Here is an 18,125-nt window from a genome sequence, read left to right on the forward strand (position 1 = left end):
CAGAATAGGGTTATCAGGAAACGGGGTTGGGGGTGGTGAGAATGAAACCAAGCCAAGATGACCAAGGATACAGAGCGGCTGGGAGAGAGTAACTTGCAGTGCTCTGTGGCAGAGTAGAGACAGCTGAGAACACTTAACTGCAGACTTTAACTTAGAAACGGTGCTGGTAGGGAGGATTCCGAATGTCGCCAATACAGCCAAATGGTGACGGATGCAGATAACGGAAGTCTATCACCACACATCGTATCGCCGAGTACCGAAATGCCTCTTTATCTTGTAAATACATACAGTGATCAGAGGTCAATTAAAGAAAATACCTTTAAAACTGAGGACTTCTGACTTATTTTAACAATCAGTTTAGACATTTCCCTAAATGTCACATGTTACATTTCCACATTGTCCTTTAGATTCTTGTGCACCTGGCAAGCACATGGGAAGCAAGTCTACAAAGACAACCTTCAGTTCTACCAGCCAAGCCTGGCTTTCCATCTCAGCTGACATGGTGGATAAGCCATGTGCATTGTGTCTGGAGACACATTGTTGCTGGGCCTTTCAGTTGCTAAAGGAAACTATAAGACATTAGTGTGGCCAAAAGTATTCCTCTAAGCACGCGTCTAGGCAAGAGTCCATCCAAGAGTCCGACCTTTCTTCTTAGTCTGTTTACTTATATTTTATTTCCCATCTTTTGTTCTGTTGGTTGATCTCACTCTCATGACAATAAATATAGCATACACAAATCCCAATTACCAGGTACTCTGAGGCAGTGTGCAAGTCTCCGGCACAGCTGCAATACTGGAGAGAAATCTCTAGTGTCCACATTTTCCTTAACAATAAGTTACATCCATTCTAAATAGAGAACTAGACGGCTAGGGGCTGTGGACTGTAGCTCAGTGGGAGAATGCTGCCTGTGTATTTGAGACCCTAGGTTCTAGTCCCAGTGCCATAATAAATAGATTAGTGAGCAAATAAAGTTTGCAAACTGAACATGAAAAGAAGGATGGATGGCTTATGTCACTGAGGTCTTGGGAGCTGTGCTTCTGGGATAGCAGTGGGGTTTGGGTGCTTTTGCTTTAGGAGGTACTGTAAGAAGCCTCACTGGCTTACAGCACAGTCTCTGGTGTCGGAACCCTGGGGCTAGCGCTGCAGTTGTGTATTGCATGAACTCAAGGAGATTTACTGAAATAGTCTGTGTATCAATTTTGTCATTTAACAGTGGCATGTTGTAAATTTCTGAGGGAGAGAGCCTTAGCGAGCCTGGCAGAGGGTGGACACTAAGTTAGGAAATAACTATTCTCAGAATAAATATCAGTATATTGGGACCTCAAGATGGCTCATTAGGTAAGGATGCTTGCCACCAAGCCTGCCAACCCGAGTTTGATCCCTGAAACCCCCATGGTGGAAGGAGAGTGATTCCCACAAGTCCTCTGACTCCCGCACGTGTGCAGTCATGAGCCCACACGCAGTAAGGAAATAAACAGCAGTGAAGAGGCGGCATCCAGACCATCTTTTATGATGGCCCGTTCCTGTTTTATTAGTGTGGAGATGCTTCTCAACTGCAGCTGGGATGTTCCTGTTAGAGTCTAAGCCAGACCACACCCTTACCTGCACACCTTTCTAAACTCTCCAGCTCATTCAGAGAAGAAAGCCACAGGCTTCACAAGGACGTGGAGACAGATGGCCCATTCTTCCCACTTTATCCTCCTCCTGTATTACATCCCAGTTCCCCGTGTAAATTTTCACTCTCTCTCTACAGACTTCACAATTAATATACATATTTTGTCTTCTTCCCTCACTTTGCTATATACACAAATCACTCCTGATTTATGCCTGTTATCTACCCAGAGGCAATTATTAATCATGCCTCCTGATTTAGACAAGTAAGTTACATGGTCACCCTCGATTAGGCTTCTGTGATCTGCCTCTCTCCCGTTTGTCCCTGTCACCTCACTACCGCTCTGTGCCTCCCACTAAGCCATCATGGCCGTCTTGCTTTCTTTAAACTTTTAGCAGTGATCTTGTTATAGGGCCTTTGAACCTACTCTTTCTGGCACCAGGAATACTTTTGCCTTAGATAGTCAGCAAAGTTTGATTCTCCACCTTTCTCCCGTCTCTCCCCTTTTTTCTTCCTTTCCTTTCTTTTTCTTTTTTGAGACAGGGTCTTAAAGTGGTTCACACTGGCCTTGAATTCTGTATGTAGTTGAGAGAGACCTTAAATCCCAAAGCCTCCTGCCTTTGCCTCCCAAGTGCTGGGATTACAGGTGTGTGCCTTCACAGTTTTCATTTACTTTTTTTATTTAAAACTATTTTTAAATTTAAATATATTCTGATAATTTTATTACCCTCCTTCAAGTTCTTCTAAATCCTTGCCTCCTTCTTATCCATCCAACTTTACGTTCTTTCTCAAAAAACAAACAAAAAAACCCCAAAACAACAAAACAGAAAAAAAACAAGCCAAAACCCACAATATAACATAATGTCCAAAAACCTAGAAAACAAAACAAAATACAACAGCCAAAAAAAAAAAAAAACAACAAACAAATTGTGGTACTTTTGACAAATCTAGACCTTTGAGTATATCAGGCAAAGACTTCACCAAATTACAACCTCAATTCCCCATATAAGTTTTTGTTCAGTTGTAACTTATTTTGAGGCCCCTTCCTCTACCTACTTAATAGTTAATATATTTCTTCTTTTCCCATTTTATTATTCTCAGAATTTTTCTACATACATATTTGCTTATTTATCTTCCTTTTGGCTGTTGTTCTTTCCTATAAGTTCCACAAAGGTGAGAGTGTCTATGAGTTTTGTTTACTGTTACTTCCCCAATGTCTTTATTGTACAGTTAATGAAGAAAACTTAGTAAATAAAGTCCTAATGAAACTCAGTAATCAAATGGTTAAGTATTTGCCTTCTCTTTGGCTTTTGAATACAAAGTTGAATTGATTGGATTCCTGTTTTGTTTAAATTGTCCCCTCTCCTCACAGTTTTTTATATGTAGAGTGCTTTGCCTGCACGCGTGTCTGTGTATCAGGTACTGCCAGGTGCCCAAGGAGAACAGAAAGGAGCCTGGGTTCCCTGAACCCGAGTTACAGACAATCGGGAACTGCTCTGCTGGTGCTGAGAATCAAACCTAGGTCCTTAGAAAGAGCTGCCATTACTTTTAACCATTGAGCCATCTCTGCAGCCCCAAGTCCTGAGTTTGAGCAAGACTTCGGAAAAGTTTGAAATTTGCTTCCACTATTCATAGCAGTCTAAGAAAAATTGTTTTAAAATTTTAAAAACTTTTTAACTTTCACTTGAAGAAGTGAAAGAGAAATTTAGATTCTAAATTTGCACTAATACTTGTGCAATTGATAGTAACTTTCTGAGGGTGCGTCTGACTCAGGATCCTGAGGTCAAAGAATTCAAATGCTCCACATTTAAATGAAAAATGTTGATGTAGAAATTTAGATACAAGGCTATCCACAATTTACCCGGAATGACACATTCAGTTTTACCATCATACAGTTAACCTCACAGTGCAGAAGTTTTCTAGAATAACTGGCCCCAGTTTAAAAAAAAACTGCAGATGCAGGAAATCATCATCCTAGTTCCCAAGAGAGCATGGCCAGTGTGGAGGCAGCCTTCGCATCCCAGCTGGGTGTCCTAAAGCGGTTTGCCATGCTAGCCTGACCTCAGCTTGAGAGGCTCCCCTGACTTTGCACAGCTCACACTAACTGCATCATCTTCTGCAACTTGTAAGCTTACACTAGAAATCTACATCAGGGTCATCTGCTTTTATCAGTCAGAATACTGCAATCAAGGCACCACACATACACACATACACATATGCATGCAGACACGCATGCATGAACGCACGCACACACCCACATGTACATTCTATGAAAACTACTTTCTAAATTGGTTTCACATGTTCATTTTATGCTCAGTATGGAATAAAGCAAACTCTGGTAAGGGGGAGTGAACTCTTTGATGGAGAAATCCTATCAGCCAAGACTCCATTTACCCCTCAGAACCTCCCAACAATAATGGAAACCATCTTCCCTTCCTTGGCCAGGGGAAGAGTCTTGCAGTTACGATAGTTTCCATCCCCCATAGCTGAAGTGGGGAACACTGTGCTTTAAGGCAGATGCCAAGGGTCAGCACAGCAAACCCACATGAGAATAATCACATAACACGACCATGAGAGAAAGCAATAAGGTTCCCAGACACAGGAAATGAGCAGTCAGAAGGGAGGGAGGAAAACCTGGATAGGGTTCTGAAGTCTGTCCAGACAGCAACTTCCTAACAACAAACAGAAAACTGGCTAATAAATTATCACTCTGCCATTTCATGTGTATATTTATTCTTAAGCCATTTAGATGGATTTTTGCAATGAACATGCCTTCACAATGCCAGAAACGTTTAACTCATTTCTTATTCTCTGAAAAGTAAATGAAATTTCTCTTATATGAATGCTCATTTCGCTATTCTAAATCACTTGTGGGTTTAAATATGGCTATCTAAATCACATCATAAATAAGTTAAAAACTGAGTATTGCATGGTAATTTTGGAAAGACTTTTGTCTGGTTGTATATTCCCAAAGAGAGAGGAAATTATATAGCATAATTCCTGAGCCATAGGAAAAGAATTCTTGGCCTCCAGAAACACAGGGATGGGGTTTATTCAGTCACGGTGTGGTGTTCTGTTTCTCTCAAGTTTTTTCAGTTTTATGAGCCCCAAATCATTCTGATTTGTGGGGGCGAGAGGAGTAGAAAGTCAATAAATCAAGTCTGCTTTTAGGTCTGTGAGAAAAACAGTCTAATAGAGTTAACTACAATGCTTTTTTTTTTTTTAAACCTCATCCATCAAGTATTTTAAGCTAGGCATAGGAGAGGCAATGAGACATGGGAATGATGACAACTTGCCTCAAGGAACTTGCAGGCAAGCCAATAGATTGGCAAATACAATGGAGCATGTGTTAAATGTTCTCAAAGGGTTAATGGGGGGGATGTCGTGGGAGCACATGCGAGGCAGCAACCTAGTCTGGGTCAGGAATAGCTTCCAGGCAGAAAGATGCTGGGGCTGAGTTCCAGAATACAGAGTATAATAAGCCCAGAAGAGACACGAGGGGAAATTATTTGAAGAGGATGAACCATCTTGAGGTCTTGGATAGGTCAGGTTGCTGGAGTAGATAGAAGCCTAAAAAGACAGGCACTGGAGAGGAGGCGTGTACGGCTGGAATATAGGGGACCAGCAAGGGGCACAGATCTGCACCAAAGGAATAGGCTTTCTCTATTAAAGTTTGGGGGCAATTTCTGCAGTTAACTTCATGCTTATAACATGGCTACTGGCATGAATGAAAAAGGTCTGCTTCTCTCTATGGAAGATGCAGTAGGAGCAGTGTAAATACCACATATGGAATTTAATTTGGAAAACAGGAGGTGTAGACAACAGTACCTAGTCTATAAATAAAAAATCATTTGGTCAAATCATCATCATCATTGTCTTAGCTTCATCACCATCAACATCTGAAGTTCTCAGAAAAATCAATTATGGGGCCTAAAGAGATGGCTCAGCAGGTAAGAGCACAGGCTGCTCTTCCAGAGGAGCCAAGTTCAACTCCCAGCACCCACATGGCAGCTCACAACTGTCTCTAATCCAGCTCCAAGTGATTTGACATCATCACACAGACACATACAGAGAGGCAGAACACCAATGCACATAAAATAAAAATAAATAAATAACTTGAAAAGAAAAGAAAAAATCAATTTGAAGTTAATTTCAATAGTCAAGGAGCACGTCTAATCAGAACAAGCGTTACCGAGCTTCTCGTGGTATCGAACATCTGTTTGAGGTAGTTGGTGTATAAGTTATGGCAGCTTATTTCTGAGACCCAGACTGTCTCGGTGATTGGCTGTGTCATGAAATGACATTCGTAACCGCTGCCCTCAAGGGTACACGATGCCGAGACTGGGTGAATATGGAGAGTTATCACCTTAGGTAAAAGCCTTTTGTTGCCACCCTGCTCAGATCCTCTGCCAGAAAGAGGCCCTGGGAGCGTTGGCTTTCCATTGCAAAACACTCTTGATGATTTCATACAAACTTGGTTGCTGCTCCCAGTAAGGGATGGTTGCCTAAAGTAGGCAGGAATCAGTAGTCGCCAGTCACTATACAGAATCTGATTCTCACGAACCTTTTTCTCGCTCTGCACTAAGTGGAGGTATTATTCACTGTACTGTCCAAAGAGCTCCCGCAGTCTGAGCTTGTCACTGCCAGAGGACCTGTGCCACAGCTCAGCTCTTCGCCTCTCCACGCGTGCGTAACTGTCACTCGTTTCACCCTGTTTCTCTCATACATATGTTTTCTCTCATTCTTATTTCTGCTTAAAAGGCAAGGCGCAGTGGCTTATGGGAACATCTGTGTGAACATCTGGGTATTATCCTGAAACTACATGCTGCCAAGCTTTGGCCCACCCACAAACCATACTTTTGAGGTCTCTACTTTATTGCAAAGCATAGCTCATATCCTGGCAGGCAATACTACCTGATGTAAATATAATTTCCTAAATCATTAAAGAATAAAAATTATTACATTCTATGTATCTAACCAATATGCTAACTGGGGTTAGTTTTGATTCTCAAATACAGAGATGATATTTGCATTGTGTTGCCATTCTAGCACGCAAATGCTTTGTGAACATAATAATATTCTTGACCAAATTTTGTATTTCTTGAATACTGGGTATTAGAGAATGCATTTTGCTGGCAAATTAAATCCATCTCTAGTGTATCCAGTACAGACTGCAAGCTTGGGCATCGGAAAGATCATGCAAGCTCTTTTTTCCCTCCCCTTTTTATTAGTCTTCTTTTGCAATTATGATATTATCTGCCTTTTGAGCAACTAAAAATTAGAGTTGTCCTTGATCAAGTTTGTCACAGCTGTCCCTCAGCACCACCACTTGCAAGGCTTTGGTGTCCGAGACCCCAGAAGCAACTGGCACTCATCTGTGCTCTGTGGCCCATCTGCTGTGCATTCTGTTTTGTTAGATTGTGTGATTTTCTCTTGGTACCCGTGTGAGGGTGTGCGTGTAAGCAAAGTCTGGAGCCATTCTCTTCCTTTTTTGATTCATTTCTTCCTAATGCCACATATACACTCCAGAGCTAACCTAGTTTTTGATTTAAGGTCTTTAAATGCCTTGACAGCAACTATTTGGGGTCGAGCTCACTGTTACACATGCCTAGAGACCATGGAAAGTCACCAAGGCCCCGCTACATGGCTAATGTGATGTGGGAGTATCATATATCAATCTGTTGATTTCATTGGTTAAGCAATAAAGAAACTGCTTGGCCCTCATAGGTTAAACATAGGTGGGAGGAGTAAACAGAACAGAATACTGGGAGAAAGAAGCTGAGTCAGGGAGTCGCCATGATTCTCCCATTCCAGACAGATGCAGGTTAAGATCTTCCCTGGTAAGCCAGCTCGTGGGCTACACAGATTAATAGAAATGGGTTAGGTCAATATGTAAGAGCTAGAAAATAAGAGGCTGGAAGTAATGGGGCCAGGCAATGTTTAAAAGAATACAGTTTCCATGTAATTATTTCTGGTAAAGCTAGCCGTGGGGGCGGCCGGGTGCCGGGGAAGCAAGCCCGCCGCTCTTATTTCAACACTAATGACGCATGGGAAACAGCTCAGCTATGTGTGACACTTGCTTCCCGTGAGCCATTCTATGGGACTCCTGTACAATCCCTTCCTAAATGAGAGAAAAGAGACATAACGTTAATAGGCAGAATGCCAGCCATGGTAGTTTCTCTTTCTTCTGGACATTGCTGCATGTGACTGAGCTGCCGCTGACGTAGCTGCCCTAAGGTGCTGTCTGCACATAGCCCACTTCTGCAAATGGACTCTTACCCAAGACACCTTAGGCTGAGTATGTAAGTGGCGTGGTTGCAGTAACTGAGGCAGAACAGAGTTTCAGATCACACGTTGAGATGAAATTTTTAGAGGGCCTATGTCACAGGTGAATTCGTCACAGAAAACTTATGATTCCCCATTTGAGTAAGACTCAACTAAAGGTAACTAGCCTATTTCTAACCCATCTATTCTCATGTACAAGTGAGACCAAACAGTAGTTAAGTGCCATTAATGGAAGTGGGCTTTTTTCACAACCAGAATATTTTTTTGAAAAAAAAAAACCCGATTTATTTATTTATTAGTGTGTGTGTGTGTATGTGTGTGTGTGTGTGTGTGTGTGTGTGTGTGTGTGTTCATGAATTTATGTACATGCAGGAACCTGCAGAGACCAGAAAGCTGGATTTCTGGAACTGGACCTGGAGCTACAGGTGCTTGTGCACTGCAGAGTGAGTGCTGGGTACAAGGCCAGGTCCTCTGCGAGAGCAGTCAGTGCTATGACCATTGGCCCACCATTCCAGCCTAAGGGCTAAAGCCATATGTCAAGCAATAAGTGTCAATGCCCGAGGACAGCTGTGATCCCAGCTATATTAGCTATCTGCCAAAGAAACAGTTTCTGGTCCATCACATGGGGAATGCTGGGTCGAAAGTCATAAGGCTACAACAATACGAATGTTTGGATCAGAGGGGCATTGACACCAGGTGCCTCCCTCTCTGGAGGCCTGTACAGCTGCTTTCACCCTCGGGTGTGCGGAGTGACTGAGGTGTAGAAATAGGAGCATCGGGGCTGCGTCCCCAGCACCTGGCCATCTGCACTACTAGCTTTACCCGAAATAATTACACGGAAACTGTATTCTTTTAAACACTGCCTGACCCATTAGTTTCAGTTTCTTATTGGCTAGCTCTTACATATTGATCTAACCCATTTTTATTAATCTGTGTAGCCCACGGGCTGGCTTACCAGGAATGATCTTAACCTGTGTCTGCCTGGAGTGGGAGAATCATGGCGACTCCTTGACTCAGCTTCTTTCTCCCAGCATTCTGTTCTGTTTACTCCACCCACCTAAGGGTTGGCCTATCAAGGGGCCTAGGCAGTTTTTTTATTAATAAGAAATCACTCCCACATCACTGAGGCAGCTGGGCTTGCCTGTGCATTATGTCAGGTGAAGCAGACTTTGGGGTAAATGGTTTTGAGCCTGTGCTTCCTGAATGAGGACATGCATTGATCACCCCACATATGTGTGGCTTCTACTTTAAATATGTGTAGTGAAACGGAAGTTCTAAGAAGACCCATTTTTGTGTAACAGTATTTTTAAAGATTCCTACAACTTAAAAAAAATTCTTTGTTTAATGAAAAATAGACGGCGAGTTTAAAAAAATATCTGCTGTGACTGCTAAACAGAATAAGAGTGATGGAAAACTCATCTTGTGTGTATGGTGTGTGTGTGTGTGTGCGCGATGTGGAGGTCAAAGGCTTTTTAAGACAGGAAGCTTTCCCTGGACTTCGGTCATTTTGCTCGACTGGCTGCCCATCAAGTGGCTAGGATCCACCTGTGTCCACCACACAGCGCTGTGGATACAGACGTGTGTTGCCATGCCTGGCTCTCCACTCAGGTGCTGGGATTTGAACATGGGTCCTCATACTTGGTCCACTAGACCACATCCCCAGCCCTGAAACTCAGCTACTTAGAGAGTCTAGAAGATTGGCCAGCCCTTCTACTTTCAACATAATTCTTCCAGTAACGAGGGAGATGAAAAGAGTTTATGCAGCCATGCTTTTAGAGAAATCTTTACGTTACTTTCTGGGCACCTAAATACAGTGATGAAGTGAGATGGGCAGGAGCTGACATTGTGAACCAGATGTGGCTAGAGGGTCCAAGTCTGAGACAGGCAATAACTGAATGCCTTGGGGTGAACTGGCAGGAGGCAGCGAGGGAGAGAGGAACAGGGCCTGACCCCACTACCCGGAAGGGTGTCTCCTCACTAGCCTGGGTAGAGGTCATGCGCTTCTGACCTGGGGAAGAGTAGGACAGAACAGCGTGGAGAGAGCGTCATTGTTGGGTCCCTTAAGCTCACGGCAGTGCTGTTTCCTTTCCTCAAAAGAGGACTGGTGTAATTATTTAAATACTTAATGTTTAAATATTTTAAAAGATTTAACTTCTGAAACTCATATTGGTCCACTGATTCATATTGCATTTAAAAACCGGGAATCAAACAGCTACAGTCATGTGATATGAAAGCACCATGACCAGACTGTCCACATTACTTCAAATTATAAGAAGGTGCATCAATCATAAAAGTCCTCAAAGTGAAGAACCACAGAGTCGGACATGGATGTGTCTGTCCATCTAATTGCTACGTGAATGCAACGTAGATTGTATTTGGATTTCTACAATAGTCAGAACACTCTCAGCTAATGTGACCCACCGTCCTATGGAAATGAAGTTTAAGGTGCTGATTGGCAGGAGCAACTCAAGACAAGCAGCCCCCACCCTGCCCCCCGCTCCCCTGCAGCTTCCCCTATTGGTTTGCCAAAAGACTGCTTTGCACAGAGTTGCACAGGGCATGCCTCAGACAGAACAGAAACAGGGAGTAAGTTCAGAGATGTTAATCATTCTCTTGAACAAAGACAAATGAGCTAGGTAGCCAGTGTCTACACACAAATAATCAAGAATTCACAATAATACTCACCAATAATCAACTCAGACTAAAGAGTCAAATTTTGACCAAAAGTCATGACAAACTTGTAAAATCTGTCATTGGAGATTATCACTAGAAGTACTCTTGACAACTCATAGATGGAAAATTAAAAACTCTTTAAGATAAAAAAGTAAATTTTGAAGCATGTACTGAACATTTAAAATAATTACGTATTTTTAACCTTGCTTCATAGTTTAGTTCCAAAATTCAGTTTTTGTGTTCAAACTGAAATCACATGCATTCAAACTTATTCTGAGCAAAGAAAGAGTATGTAATTTTTGATTATTTATTGTCTTAATTTCTCTACTTTTCCAAAAAGTACATGGTACAATTTTGAAAAATCTTTAACATTTAAAAAAATACCAGCTGTCTGTGGTGGCGCATGCCTTTAATCCCAGCACACAGGAAGCAGAGACAGGAGGATCTCAGTGAGTTCAAGGCCAGCCTGGACTACCTAGGGAGCTCCAGGACAGCCCAGACTAAACAGAGAAAGCCTACTAAAGAAGAAAACAACAACAAACCACTTCTTCCATCTTTCGTCCTTGAACACTGGTGCTTGTGATGTTGTCATGAGTTTTCACCGGATTAGCACATCTACCAGAAACGGGGAGGAGACCCCAGGCTACCCTGATACTCATAATTCAACTGACAAAGCAGTTTAAAGTAACATTTCAGAATTGTATCACTTAAAACAGCGGTTCTTAACCTTCATAATGTGTGACCCTTTAATACAGTTCCTCATGTTGTGGTGACTTCCCCAGCCATGAAATTACATTTTTGCAACTTCATAACTGTAATTTTGCTACTGTTGTGAATCATAGTATAAATATCTAATATGCAGGATACCTGATACGCAACCCCCAAAGGGGTCACGGCCCACAGGTGACTAGGCCCACTGACCTAGACTAATTTATTTCTGTGGCAGAGGAGGAGGAAAAGGAAAAGTAGGAGGAAAAGAAATAAGAGGAAGCAGAGAGAGGAAAAGAAGATGGGGAGGAGGCTGACTTCACATTAGAGGAGATGGGGAAGAAAAGGAAGGTGAGAAAGAGGAGAAGGGGGAGGAGGGAGATGGGAAAAGGGAAGGAGAAGGGGGAATGGGGAGGGGAAGGAGAGGGTAGAGAGAAAGTCCAGGGAAAGCAATTTCCTTGGGTTTAGGGTGAGGCATCTCTGAACACGCAGCACACATATGCCAATTTCCTTTGACTTTTACTAAATTTTTTTTTAGCATTTCCTTCTCACAAAGACTGCAGCAAATATGAAATATCCTGCTTCTTTCGGTTTTAGTTTATTTTGCTTAAATTGTCTCTAAGGCAGGGCAATCACCGCAATGTTTAGACACTTATCTTCCCCCACTGAAGCAGCAACTTATCTTGTTATCTTCGGACCCCTGTTGCCAAGCTCAGAGGAGGGCACATGGTACAGCTGGAAAAGGGAAGGAGCAAACAGTCCTCTGTGAATGGTTTTAGTTAGTAAATCTGTCCTGGCCTTCTATGGATGGGTTTCATTATCTCCAAGTCACCAGATAGTGAGGGAAGCCAGCAAATCCTTCACCTTCAACCATCCACCCAGGCCCTCAGACTAAAATAGAAGTGTTCCACTTGAAGCTCTGCTGTGGTATCTATTCTGAACAGCATCCCTTCGAAAGATAACCAAGACTGACTATATATATTTAACTTTATGTTCTTTGGGAGCTTGGTACATCTTGCCCTAAAAACTCAAAAATCTTCCAGTCATTGACTGCTCCACGACCTCCTGTGGAGCCAGCAAACTGAGCACTGGCGTGGGAACCCACTTCATGCCGTATACACATCTCAAAGGTCATCCTTGAAATACTGTTTTGTCAACAGCTAAGTTAGAAAATAGTCTAATATATAACAGTAACAATCTTAAACCGTCAATGAACTATAAGACAGCAGAAATAAGCCTCCCAGTCAGAACAGAGCAGGTGTCAGAGGTCAGCAAAGTCCACGGGAGTTTCCTACCTTAAACACATTGATGGGGAGATCAATGACGACGTAGATCAGGTCCCCCAGGGCCAGGCTGGCTATGAGTGCATTGGGGCCATTCCTCATGCACTTATTCTGGTAAATGATCCTAAGCAGGGTTGCATTCCCCACCATTCCCACGATGAAGATGGTGCAGGATATCACAGTGTTAATGTATTTGAAAGCTGTTGTAATTTTAGTCTGATGTGGGCAATAGCTACGCACTGAGCCATTGCTGGGCAGGGCCAAATTTGTAGGTCGATGAGTGGTTCCCAGAAAGCTGAGCTCTGTCCCTGGAAAAGGGGTGAAGTCCCCCGCTTGACTGCTTAGATTCGTGCTGTGTCTCTCGGGATTGTCACTGATTACTCCTCCCACCAGGACGAGCCAAAGGGATGTCGTGAGGCAAAAAGTATCCATCTTAGTGTGGATTTGAAGAAAAGTCTTAAGTTGTTTTTACACCTTTCTTTCACCTGGAAGAAAAAAAAGTAGGAAAAATTCTTATTATTATTTGCTACAAAATCTATCAGCCCCCAAAGGCAATGACTAATTTAATGAAAATATAACCCATATTTGGCAATTGGATATGATATAACTACTTCAGTCTACCCATGGAAGACCACAATAGAAAAGACCAAAGATCTATTACAGCAAGAAATGACCTCCGCTTGTCCTCCGTCTGGGCTCTAGCTACAGCTCTTTCTATAAGTAGACCATAATACAAATAAAAATATTTCTGTTTCCCTCAATAACAGCAGGTTTTTCTCTTCATTTGGTCTAAGAAGAACCTAAATATTCCAAAAGTGAGACAGAAACATTTTTGGTAAAAGAGGAAAAGTTGCTTCATATTGAGGCACAAAAGACAAGAATCTAATTCTGTGACTTAAATTTCAGGCTCCCCCAGTGAGTGTTGTTTTGCACATGGCAGGAACGAGAGGGACAATGGTGTAGTCTAGAGCATTGAAGCGTTCAGTTAAAGCCAGACGTCTGCTTAGCGCCATGAGTACATCTAACAATTCAAGTTTTAAGGAACCGTGGGATAACTTGGGGCTGCAGGAGAACACTCGCTGTGCACGCTCACACGGGCCCATCTCCAGCAGCTCAAAAAGGAGGAAAAAGTAACTGATGAAGAGATTTAGTTTGAAACCCTTGACCATTACTGTGCAAAAATCCACATCTTTTAACACCCTCCCCTTTCCATGTCTCAGCAACCACCACGTTACCTGTCAGGGGCACCATGTGAATGACAGGCTTCCCCAGGATAGTGCACTGTTTGGTTTGCCAAGGGCTAGCGAGCTTTATACGATCCTGCAAGCATCCTACCTAGGTAGGTTTGCGAAGATGTCACGTGCTGCTGCTGTCTATCTAGTTCATGAAGTCATACACGGGAGGGCAGGGAGGTAGAAAAGAAAGCTCAGGAGCTCACAGAGGCCACAGATGGTGGCAAATCCACAACTCAAGGGATTCAAACTAAATCTTTTACTCAGTCATTTCCCCCCTTTTGAGTCCATCTGACTCCAAACCTGAGCTTTACCCACAAGGCCATCCTGTCTCGTGTCCATGCTTTATTTATGTCTACATCATACTGACGATGTCTCCAGAGTTTACATGAGGCAGCAGTTTAGGGAGAGAGGCCAGGTGTTATCAAAAGACTACTTGGCATTCATTTGTTCTGTCACCTGCAAAGGGCACATGGTCCCTGTTGCCCAGTAATCTAGGTTTCTCCTCTAGCACTAAAGAAAAGACACTAGAAACCCGAGGATGGCTGGAGGAGAGAAGCTAGCAATCAAAGGCAAATAGCTCCTTCTCTTTCAGTGTTCTGTGTCTTTCTTTTCCTAATCTGAACATGAAGACCATAGCTTCCTTTACGGGCAGTGGTGTGTATTGAAGGCACACAACTAATCCTAAATTTTAAGACTCACATTCTTTTCCTGGACTCTGCTCAAGACTGTGGCTGACTACTTTTATGAATTTTGGTAGCGGTCGTGGGGCATCACTAAGTTGAGTCTTAGTCCCTATGTAGACAAAGCAAGACATATTGACCGGCACAGGAGGTATAGGGCCAGCCGAGCGCCGTGTACTTCTGCTTCCGGAAACAACAACAGCGTTTTACACATCGCACCTGACAGATGCCATCTGTTTCTTGGCTTGAGCATTTTCAGTAGAGCAGGTAGAAGCAAGATCCGCACTTCACTTGAGAGAAATGGGCCATGGGGAGACAGTGGCAGGCCAGCCATTCCATCTCATAACTGAGTTGTAGGGTTCCACTTGCTGCTACGATTTCAAAGTGAGGAACCTGCCACCATCCTGTCACCGTGTTACTTCTGCTCACCCTGAATTATAAGTAATTTACAGATTTCCTCTCCTGTCTCCTACAGAACAGTCTCTGGCCGACTCATTAGTATCGGGTATCTTCATTACCCTTCCCAGATGGAGGCCAGAACCCCAAGCACAAAGTTAGTTAAAATCTGTCTCTTTGAATAATGAGGGACAACACAATTCTTTAATTTCTTGACTGCTTTTTGATTAAAAGATCCTAGTTTCCCAACGGGGATGTAATTAGTAGTAGTTTTCCCACAACTGAGTGGCAAAGGTCTTTTCCACAAACAGAAGACCTTCATGAACTATATTAAGATCATCTAGGAGGGACTTCATGAACCACTTGGTTATCACTGGCCCTGTACCCTTCATAAAGCACCTCACTGGTACCCACATGAGTTGCTGGTTTCCCCCATCAGCTACGGGTGCTGAGAACGCCAAAGCCACGGCTTCTTGTCATGGTGTGAGCCAGCTACCATCAAAACATCTTCCTTCCAGGCTTCCCCTCAACAAAGACACCACCAAAGAACTCCTGACACCTCCGTCAGTTCTCCACATCTAAGGGACGTCTACCAAAAACATGTGGCTGCCATATTGTCACAGAGTGAAAAAACACAAAACCAAATGAAAGAAACCTCTTTCAAATGCATACTCTCCCAAGGACGGATCTGGAGCTCATTCTGGTGCATTTGAGGCAAGCTTGGTTGGGCAGTTTCTGTTGTAGTCAGACACAACTCTGGAGAAGCAACCCCATTCAAGCCTGAAGGACGGGACTAAGGACTCAGCATTCTTCCTTTTGTGGGGTGGAGATTTCAGAGTGCTTTAACAAGCGCTGATTGCTTAGTCCTTTACCTGTTCAACATATCAGACTCTCGGACGAAAGTTCATTCACCGTTAGCTCTTTGGAAATTCCCATGGCACACAAACTGCACATGTTTAGAACAGGTAATTTGCAAGATATTGTTGCCAGGGTATTTCTCAGTTGGCTAACACTTTAAAAACAGACGGTTTAGTGTGTGTGTGGGGGGGGGGATCCATAAACGACTACAAGGGGAGAAAAAAAATTAAACTAAGAACTTTTCTTTGAAGTTCTCTGTGGTTTTGCTCTCTGCCGCTCCTTGGTGGCACCGTCTGACTTTAATATGCCTTCACCCCATGTCTACTGGGGTGAGGCCATTAGGGTGGTGTAAACAGAGGTGGCTTATCTGCAGACTGCTAGTGTTCCACCCGTGAAAGGCAACAAGTGCCCTTTAAAGGAGAGTAAGAGCAAACAGCCCAGGCCTCCAGCAACAGCCAGATTCCCAACACTAGCGGCAGACGTGGTGTGAGGAGGGGTTCACAGCTGTCGGATCTTCACACTAAGTGTCCTTGGCTTAGTCCTCACACCCTGGATGGGGGATGCGAAGAGGCTGCTCCACCAACTTCACCAGTAAACTTTGGAGCAAGCTTTAAGCATGATGTACTGAAAGCTCTTTCCTGCCTGTGGAGAAAGAGACACCCCTGGCCCAACTTCCTTTTCCTAAAAATCAGAGTCTTGCCTGGGGATGTAAAATGCTTTTAATCTGTGGTTAAAGCTCATCACTCCACTCCCACCCCGCAGCGCTCAAGATTCCCAGGAAGGTGACCCACACAGGACGCCAGGGCAGGTAGGAGCTAGCCCCGGGTGCGGCGTTTCGCTGGCGCTGCGCGACACCCCAACTCCTCCCAGTCGATAGCCCCAGGCTGTGACCCTATCCCTTGTCCCAGTTCTGGTTCCCATTAGGAAAGACTAGAACTGACCTCGGATCTTCTTGTACGGTCGCAAACAGCGCCAGGTCCGCGCCTGGGCCAGACGGATCCGGAGTGGGAGAACAAGGGTGGCGCGTAGGGTGGCGGGTGACCGGGGCTGCAGCACTGCGTCGACTTGGGGAAACTTCCCCGGCAGGGCCCGACTCCTTTGAGGGAAATCTCTCCCCGCTCCCAACCTCCGGCGACGATTCGGTGGACCAGAGTGACTCTCCACCTCCCCGGCACGGTCGCCAGGCCAGAGGAATGGGTGTGCGCGCGTGTCTCCCAAGCAAAAGCAAACTCCAGAGGAACACGCCTCCCGCGGTCCTCGCCAGGCTCCACAGGCTTCCAGACCGTCCCCTCCACTCTGGGACCGAACTGCAGGGGCGTCCTAGCCCGCCTCCCCTCCAGGGAGCAGCCACCAAACTGCGACGCTGCTGCCCCCGCCAGGCCCTTAAGGGCAGGAATCTTTAACTATTTCCTTCCTGAGATAAAGCTGGGGGTGGGCTTAGGATGGGGTAGAAAAGGGAGTAGAACTTTTCAGAGGGCCTCAGAGTTGTGCCTGGCTTTAGGAAGAAGCTAAAGGCACCAGGCAGTGAGTACAGGCGGGTTTGATCTGCAGGGGAAAATAGGGCCCAAGGGTCGTGCCTCCTTTGCCCCCTGTCAACTTTGCTTACCTTTGAGGAAGATATGTCCTTGGATCAAGTGAACTCTGAAAAACTACAACGCCTAACTCAGGGCATGGGGAAGCTGGAGAGTCTGTGGAAGGTTCTAGTGTATGGGCAGAGAAATGGTGATGCCCAAGTAATTAAAATGATAATGGGGAGACCACACAGAAGACTTTATCACAAGACTGTGTCAAGACCTTATGATAAGACACGACATTGGCAGAGGGGGTGGGGGGCGGGGCGGTGGAGGGAGGGGGTGGGAGGAGGGAATAGGAGGAGGGATGAGGGCCAAAGGCCATTGCATGCCAGTTAACAGTTGGGTTCCTCAGAGAAGGAGTCGTGCCTGTATGGGTGCCCAACAACTCATTGGTTCCCTACAGTAACTGTGGTGGAATCGTACCTCAGTTTGTTCTTGGGATATTAGGAGGAGCAGGTACAGGACTTACATCCCCCCCCCCCCAAGGGATTTTTAGCAACTTCACAGCATGGTGGCTGGTTTCTAAGAAGAAATGTCTAAAGAAATATAAACTGCCCCCTATGTACAGCCCAGATACTGGCACTGGTGAACTTCTGCTCAATTCTGTTAGCATCTGATTCCAGATAAAAGGTGATGATACAGAGAACCCACTTGTCAATATGAGGAATGTCAAGGAACTCAGGGACCATTTTGTAAAACCATTAAAGAGATAGCAGAATACCACGGTGGAAAGGATCTTAATATTCTTCTAGCTCTGTTGGACCAGGCATTACCTTGTCCATGAATCTGGTCTACCTAGAGTATCTCCAGGCAGGAGCCAG

General features: G+C 44.3%; 1 protein-coding gene across 1 annotated transcript in view; it reads right to left on the bottom strand.

Annotated features, from left to right (window-relative positions):
- The window catches only part of Ednra (endothelin receptor type A), a 65,187-nt gene extending 48,193 nt beyond the window's left edge, over positions 1 to 16,994 (bottom strand). Inside the window, exons 1-2 of the mRNA XM_013353500.2 lie at positions 16,672 to 16,994; positions 12,574 to 13,046 (exon numbers count right to left, since the gene is read on the bottom strand). Coding sequence (XP_013208954.1) covers positions 12,574 to 12,993 — 420 coding nt within the window. The 5' untranslated portion in view covers positions 12,994 to 13,046; positions 16,672 to 16,994. The remainder of the gene's footprint in view (positions 1 to 12,573; positions 13,047 to 16,671) is intronic.
- Between the last annotated feature and the right edge of the window lie 1,131 nt (positions 16,995 to 18,125).

This window comes from Microtus ochrogaster, chromosome 4, assembly GCF_000317375.1.
Source record: "Microtus ochrogaster isolate Prairie Vole_2 chromosome 4, MicOch1.0, whole genome shotgun sequence".
Classification (NCBI taxonomy): domain Eukaryota; kingdom Metazoa; phylum Chordata; class Mammalia; order Rodentia; family Cricetidae; genus Microtus; species Microtus ochrogaster.